The 8,491-nt window shown below is 35.6% G+C and overlaps 1 protein-coding gene across 1 annotated transcript; it reads left to right on the top strand.

The window, feature by feature from the left end:
* The first annotated feature begins 914 nt into the window (after nucleotides 1–914).
* LOC113739899 (uncharacterized) lies at nucleotides 915–7,823 on the top strand. Its single transcript, XM_027267308.2, has 6 exons — nucleotides 915–1,349; nucleotides 1,890–2,003; nucleotides 2,574–2,654; nucleotides 6,141–6,313; nucleotides 6,451–6,547; nucleotides 7,422–7,823. Exons 1-6 carry the CDS (start codon nucleotides 921–923, stop codon nucleotides 7,530–7,532), a joined length of 1,005 nt encoding a protein of 334 aa, XP_027123109.1. The 5' UTR covers nucleotides 915–920; the 3' UTR covers nucleotides 7,533–7,823.
* Nucleotides 7,824–8,491: the final 668 nt, after the last annotated feature.

Here is an 8,491-nt window from a genome sequence, read left to right as displayed (position 1 = left end):
TATACACGTGTAACTTCCTCCATCAGAATCTACAAATATCTGACTTAACATCCTTTTATTCCCCAAATTGCCCTTGTAGTTTCAAACAAGTTGGTTACCATACCGCAGAGTGCAAATGAGTCGAGCATAATCAACAACCTTGCAAGCTTGTTGTTAAACTTCAAACTTGAACTTACATTGAATAAGTTCGAAATCAAATTCAAACAAATTAAACTACTTGACAGTTAAGTTCAAGTTTCATATGTGAAACTCAAAAACTCAATCAGTTTAATCAAACTTCACACATATACATATATAAATATATATTTTTTCTATTTATTAGTATGAAATATCTATTTTATCTCTCGTACAAATTTATATATTTTCTCCATCTCATATATTTAATCACATTTAGAGATATGTGCTTTTTATGTATAGCACGCTCCACTAGAAAAATTTTTCTTTTATTTCACTTTTACCTTTAATCATGGCTGGTCAAAATAAAAAGTAAAAAGTAATCACATCATATTTGTCTTTATACATCATTAACGAAGGGTACAAGGAAAATTTTACAATATAAAGTAGTTCGAAATGTCAAATATGACAAATATTTTGTAACCGCTAAAAAAAAGTATAACATTTTTAATGGGATAAATAGGATGTAAATATAAATTTATATTTTTTAAACTCTCAATTACACTCGAAACAAGCTCAATTGGGTTTGATGAGTATGAAATCAACCTTGAGTTTGAGTAATGTAAAATTAAATCGAATTCAAAATCTGGTTTCACCTTCAAGAATTTGATGAATTTGTGCCCGAGTTTGACTTCAAGTTTTTTTAACTTAGAGTCGAGCTAGTAATCCATTCAATTTGATTCGACTCGACTCGACTCTTGCCCCCAAAACTGTAATTTCACACAGTGTAAAGTACCACTAAAGAAATGCACCCCATTTCCGAAAGAGAGATTCAATCTTCATATCCCAAAAATTCCTTCAGGAAAAACGTTAAAAAGAAAAAAAAATTCTTAAAAAAAAAAATGCAATCAATAAATTTCAATATCACAACCGATTTCAACGCGGTCAGGAAATCGACGTGGCCGAGGCCCAGCCGGCTCAGCAATGGACTCGGCTACGGCCATGGCGATTTCCAGAGAAAGCAAAGGTTGAATTGCAGACATGATAACGATTATTCTTCGCGGTCTTGTAGGATTGTAGCTTGTGCTTCGGAGAGCCAAAGTCCGGGTGGTTCTAATCCGGGTTCGGTTCGTGGGTCGGGTCCTGGACCTGGGTCAAGCCAGAGTTCGTTTCTTTCCCCGGGCCAAACTTATGCACTGTTGAAGCAACAAATGGAAGTCGCCGCAAAATCTGAGGTTAGTTAAATTAGTGTTTAATTAACAGTTAATTAGTATCATAAGTTGAGTTTGTTAATGTTTACTCAACGATTTATTAGCTAAGCATCTTTAGTTTGAATTTGCTGATTTTAATTTGGCATTCCTGAAATTGTTAATGCCACTTCTGTGACTTTTTTTTAATGATGTGAAAACACAATTATACCTCTATATTTGCCTTTGATTACATTTTAGAGTGGTTGTAAATTCAACAGTAATATGGGTAATTTTGTCTTTCCATGCATATCACACAAGTCAATGTGAGTGTCAATGACAAAATACAGGGCTTGCCAATATTAATATTGAATAGATATTGATTCTGACTTACCTTGACAATGTTGGAATATTTAGAGAGAATTCTAGTTTGTCAATTTTGCTGTGATTTGAAACTCTGTGTGTGTGTGTGTGTGTGTGTGTGTTTGTTTGTGTTGTTATTATTATTTTTTGGGTTGATGTTTATGCTGGAAGAGGTTAAGTTGGGAGAAAGGGTTGTTGTATAATGGTAGAGTTGTTTGATTATAGGATTACGAGGAAGCAGCAAGGCTGCGGGACTCATTGAAGACTTTTGAGGATCAGGAGCCAGTTTTGCGGCTTAAAAGATTATTGAAAGAAGCCATTGACAATGAGCGGTTTGAGGTATGTATTTCCTCTTTGCCTAAACTCTTTCTGTATCAAGGGATATCATATTAAGAGTGGAAACAAGGTTTAAGCAATTGAAACGTAAGGGAATGCGGAATGTTGAGGCAATGTTCAATAAATTGGATTTGAAGTGAATTATGCTTATTTAGCCTTTTATATATTGTTGAAGCATTTATGATTTAAAGTGGACTATAATGCTGGTTTTGCATTTCTTTTATGGTGTTGTGCATAATATCACCACAAGGTTATTAACATGAGAATCACGGACTATTGACTAAATGTAGTAGAATATACTTTTTATTTGCTGTATAAACTAAACAATTGGCAAGTGTAATGTATCATGCTGACTGTGACATTCTGTCCTTTTTGAATATTTGCTTGTTGGGTAATAAATTTGCTTACCTCAGCCTTCGGTACATCATTCCACTAAAGTGAGCAAAAGCACTTGGCTAAGATGTATTCTTTGCTAATCTCTTGAACTAGTTGTTTTTGATACTCTTTGATAATCTTTCTTTCTGTGGCCTGCTGCTCTTGGTCACATGCATATGTATGCAACTGCACATCCAGGATGCAGCTCGGTATCATGATGAGCTGAAGGAAATTGCCCCACATTCTCTCTTGAATTGTTCAAGCGATGCTACAACCTCGGTACGATAGCGCTATTTGAACCTAATGCCTCATTTCTGATATTTCATCCTGTCACTTGGAGTAGCTTGTCATAAGTGTCTTTCTTAAACTCACGCTTTTTTATTTTCAGTTTTTAATGGTGGAAGCATGTTCACTGTTTTGAGGTTATCATATTGTATCGGGCGTTGGCAGCTTAGATGTAAAATTTTCCTTTTCTAATGCAAACTCTGAAATGTTTGTAATTAGCATGCAGTTGAACTTTCCTTGCATATATCTGGATTCTTTAATCATAGCACAAAATGTTGCAGACTAAAGTTTCATATGAAATAAGTTGCTGAATTTAACAGGATGTTTTAATCCGACAGTTTAAGAAAGCTTGGGCTTCCTGCAGACTTATACAGCTACACTACTTGTCAAAAACCTGTCCATAGGCACTTAGTTATGTATAGCTAGGGGCGTGAAGTGCCTGATCTGTTAGTGCACTTTTCATGCTGCTTACTTGCACTCGACAACAATTGTCCTGTACATCAGATTATAGATGTTATATATACTGATGAAAGTTATATAGTTACTGAAGCCACATGTGCTAAAAGTTATTAATCTTCAAATTCTTCCAAAGATATTCATTAGAGATTGCTCAGTAAAGTTATGGAGAAGGAGAAAGTTGTTTAAAGTTTACCACTCAGCAACTACTCTTTTCATTGCTCATTAGCAGAACCCAAACTTTGCAACTACTGTTGCTAGTGGTCCTTCTAGGATTTTGGCCTATAGTTTATAGGACAAGAGATACAGGCAAGTGCTTTTGTTAATAACTCTGCAACTTGTCTTTGTCTAGGAGGCTAAAGTATGCTACAGTTACAGTCAACTAGGGAAGATCTATGTGAGAAATGATATAGGAGATTATGCGATGCTTGTCATGTTGTGAATTGTGGTACTTCCAAGGAGTGTGTTTAGGGATATTACACAAATTTGCTATCCTTGTGGAAGAAAAGTACCAAGCAGAAGAATTGATAACAATATGGCCCATATAGTCCCATGGCTAAAGGAGCTTAAATAACACTTATACCAGATATAACCTGTAGCTCACTTTTGGTCTGATAATTAAATAGCTATAGCATTCGCAAGGAATTAGCATTCTTCCAAGCAAGTCAAATCTGGAGGTGTGGTATAACTTAGTAAAAGAAGGCATTACATGGACAGAATGAGGTAAAGGAAATCAAGAAAACGGACATTGTTTTATTCATGAAACTTCAATTTGAGTTTACTAGAAAATTCATCCAAATTCAGGTATATGTTGCAAACTATTTGGATGACTAGAAGATCATCACAAAAGGAGTAGTTGTTTAGGGATAGTGGTAAACAAAAACCAACGTCCTTCTTATAGATGTTGCATACAGTAAAGAAAGAAAAAATGTCTTTGGAGCATGTGTTAACATGTGCACCAAATGTAAAATTATTTGGGACAATGAGGGCAAAGGCGCAAGATCCCCTTATGGGATGTTGTCCTTTAACACTCCAGAGAATCCTTGAAACTGAAATGGGCACGTAAAGCCTGGGTCTAGTTATGGATGAAGATCCCATAGAGTCCTCAAGAGGAATTGGCTTGATGCACAGGCGAATTTAGCCCTCTTAGGCTGGTTTAAAAGCCAAGGGCTAGCTTTGATATGAAAGAATCCATGCATCTAACTCAAAATGAGTCCTAGCTAGTTCGGGCCTGGCATGGCATCTATATTAACTTGTTTAGGATCCCTTACCCATTTGGGACTTTGTCCTTTAGGACATGTCTACTTTAGCTACAGAAGTAATCTCTTTGGGATCCGTTTCTGGCAAAGAAGGATGCAGGAATTTTTCTGTTGGTGGGAATAAGTGAACTGGTCTATACTGGTGAAATCTGTTAGGTTTCTAAGTATGAGATGCAAGTTATTTCCATAGACAGACCTAGAAGAGGAGTAGGTCACCAACCCCAAGATCTAGCAAATGACCATGCAGGTTGCTTCTTTGAAATGGTTTTTTCTTCTTTGAGAAATGACCAGTATCATCTTCAAAACTCCTGTTTCTTTTGCCTCTTAAAAAGTTAAAAAAGTAGAATTAATTCCTTTGGAAGGTAAAAATTTTTCCTATTAAGTTGTAGTTAGATTTTTTGCTCTAAATTTATCTTATGTAGAAAATTTTGTTCTCAATAAGTGTAACTTCTGCACCTGTCTATGTTAAATGATAGTTCTTGAACTTGAAAAATGTAATGGAGCTTAACATAGGACACTCAAAAGGCAACATAACTTCATTGCTTGTTCCAGTTTCAGAAATGGCATCACAAGTAAGCGAATGTTTGCCATATGACAGTCCTGAATACTAGTCACTTTGGGATTTCTCATTTTTCCCACTGAAATGACCTAAATCATCTACCGTCTCTTGAGGTATAGTAAAAAGCCATGATAGATATTGATAGGTGCTATGGACATGTGATGCATTTTTAGAAACAAGTTTTGAAGCATTACAGTGCTTCTCAACTCAAATATACAAATTCAAATTGATTTTTGTGTGGCTACCATGCCCATTTGGTATGTGGGAATTAATTCTTTCTTCACAAATCAGTTGTGTGGCAAGATTTCTGAAAATTGGGCGACATTTATGCATATAGAGAAGTATTATGCAGGTAGTAATATTTTAACTTCTAGTGGTGTATTGTGTGAAGAGTGCGCCATCTCTCTCTCTCTCTCTCTCTCTCTCTCTCTCCCCCTGTGTATGTACAGAATAGTCCATTCTAGAGTTTTCTCTACAAAAACATCCAGTTTTTAAGCTTTCTTCACAGCTTAAAAAGTTTGGCCACTGTAAAGTTGTATTAAGGAAGTTGTCATATTCTTGTTCCTAGGCTTTGTTTGGTTGCCTATATAGAAAGTTTTCACTATTATAAAAACAAATGAACAAGAGAAATAGTGGGATCTTACCTCTTTTCTTGAAGATGAGCTCGTTCCCTGGTTAGTGTACTTTTTTCAGTTTGTGTAGTTTGTACCCTATTCAAACTGCTGTTCTTGGTGTCCGTATTTGTTACTTACTAAAAGTCATAGTACTACTATTTGAAGTTCAAGTTATCTACATTTGAGGTCTATTTTGTTTAGACCTACCACTTGAAAGATTTCTTATACTTTCTAAAACTACCAGATTTATTTCCTATGCAGGAAGTGATATCTGAACATTTTTTAATTTCATTTGACTTCTGATGCTATCTATTTATGAGTTTTTCATCTCTTACATGATGGATATTGGACTTCTTTTTCATTGTACATGTATCTGCATGTATAATGTACATATACAATATAGGAAGGATAATTTAAATACCTATGTTCATGTCCTTTTTTTTGTCATGCATCAGTACTAGTGCTTTGCACACCTTATCCATGCACATTAGGAACTTTGCTTCATCACTCAGTGACTTATTACTGCTTTTGAGTTTGGGATGGTTGAGACCTTGTGCCGTTGCATTTTCTAAGGATGTAGTACTGTTTTCAGGGCATAAGGGTCCAAGTTAGGAGTGTCTACATAGAAGGCCGAAGTCAGCCTTCAAAAGGCCTGTATTTCTTTGCATATAGAATAAGAATCACCAATAATTCAGACCGCCCTGTTCAACTTCTTAGAAGGCACTGGATCATCACTGATGCCAATGGGAGAACTGAACATGTCTGGTAAGTTAGATTTGCAGTCTCATATGTCATATACAGACTGAAGTTATCAAAATTGGATTTGATATCATCATCTTAATAACCCTAAAAGGCTGCTGACCAATCTAAATTTCTGGCTGTCATTTGTCTTCTTCCGACAGGGGAATTGGAGTTATTGGTGAACAACCAGTTATATTACCTAATACTGGTTTTGAGTATTCATCTGCATGCCCATTGGGCACGTCGAGTGGGAGGATGGTAAGATAGTCTGATATTCTTTAATGGCTATACCTGATGTAAAGTGCCTATAGTCCTTCAAGTTGTAAAATGTAAGATGATATTTTATTCTTTAAAGTTATACATGACGTAAAAAAGCCTAAAGCATTTTAAGTGGTAGGATGGCAAGATGATCTGTTATCTGTTACTTATTAATATTATACATGCCATAAAAGCCTAATTATTTTCTTGACAAAGTAAATCAGTAGAAGTTGTGGGAAAATTTTTTTTAGAAACGAAGTTGATGGCAGCTCCTCAACAGTATTAATGCTAACAAAAGAGGAAAACAAATATATCTTCTCCACAAACCAAATTACTATGGAAGTTTAAGAGAAAAACGAATGTTTGGACCATTTGAAGCTTCATTAAATCTTGAAATGACGTTATGAAGTAGATTATTAGGTGGTAAGAACTAGTTTTTATATCCAGTAATTCCATTTTAAGGAATGAGATACTTAACCATTCTGGAATACATTAAGAAAACACATGGGTGTTTATCTTAATACAGCCCCTGGGAGAGGATGGAAAGGTCTAAACTATTGTTCACTGTTGAAATCATCTTTTTGATAATAGAGATGATTAGTGTTCTATGCGTTAAACTTTTTTCCCTTCTCCACCCCCTCTGAGGACAAAAGGTAGTTTGACAAGTACATATTGATGCCAACTTATAGTGCTGTCATCTGCTGTTCTGCATAATATTGTGAGTGCAATAAATTTTAGGGCTAAAGGTGTCTATTTTGCAGTTTGCCAATCTTTTGGTGACAAACTAATATTATTTTTCAATGCATGTTCATTTCAATTTCCTGTTTAAAATTAGTGGTATATTTATGTTTCTGCTGGTTTGTTACTTGAATAGGAGGGGGACTTCGAGATGAAGCATGTCGATAAAGTAGGCTCGAGGACATTTAATGTGGCTATTGCACCCTTTTCTCTCTCCACATTTGAAGATGGTGGAGATAGTTTTTGAGACGAGAACTGAGAGAGAGACAGCACTGAGATTTAGTTGAAGATGCATCAATTTGGAAATGAACCATATTTTAGTATATTTGTAGACAAAGAATCTGTAGAGTAACTTATAGGACATAGCCTTGTATCCACAAACAATGCAAGAATTTATTTTCAGGTCTCCTAGACTTTGGCTCGTTTGCTGCTGTCTGGAGAATAGAAACAACTCTCACATACAATTGTACAAGCCTTTTGTACCTGCATTGTATACTCACATTGGATTATTTTTAAGTGCCAATTTTTTTAACTTGTATATTTGTCTGATAAAATACTTATAGGTGAACTTGAGAATAAGCTTCAGCTGCTGGGGTTTGCAAGTAGCAAGAGTGCCTCTCCCACCATTTTCCCCTGCCCACTGGTTTGCCCCAGTAACCACCCCCCCCCCCCAAAAAAAATTCCAATTAAAGAACAGATTGAGATTATCCAAAATAGACATTTCTTGCCACTTTGGAAGGCAAGTGTCATCAACCCCTTGATTTATGTTGTTATGCTCCAAAGAGGTCGAAATTTCCTAGCTGCACAAATTAGAGAGTACCAACATAGAAGACAGTCAATTAATATCACCTTTAATAGCATAATTCATAGTTCCAAGTATGAAATTTTTTTTGTTTTTTTTTTGTTTGGATACTCTTGAGGTCTTTATTGCAGTCATCCGATGATTCTTGAGTCCTGACCAGATTCCTCTTCATCAATAGATGGATTTTCCAATTTAGGAGATACCCAAAGTCCAACATTGAGCCCAGACAATTTCACACCTTCTTTTTCCATATTTCTCTCCATCTGCATAAAACAGTTAAACATATGAATCATCTCCCGTGGAAAGCATAACAAAAATGATCAAAACGGAAGCAACAAACAAGGACCAAGCAGTAAGTGAAAGTAGAAAACATTCTTGTTAGGAGTTTGGGACATTCCTCCTAG

Source organism: Coffea arabica, chromosome 4c, assembly GCF_036785885.1.
Source record: "Coffea arabica cultivar ET-39 chromosome 4c, Coffea Arabica ET-39 HiFi, whole genome shotgun sequence".
NCBI lineage: Eukaryota > Viridiplantae > Streptophyta > Magnoliopsida > Gentianales > Rubiaceae > Coffea > Coffea arabica.
This window is presented reverse-complemented; position numbering and strand designations above follow the sequence as displayed.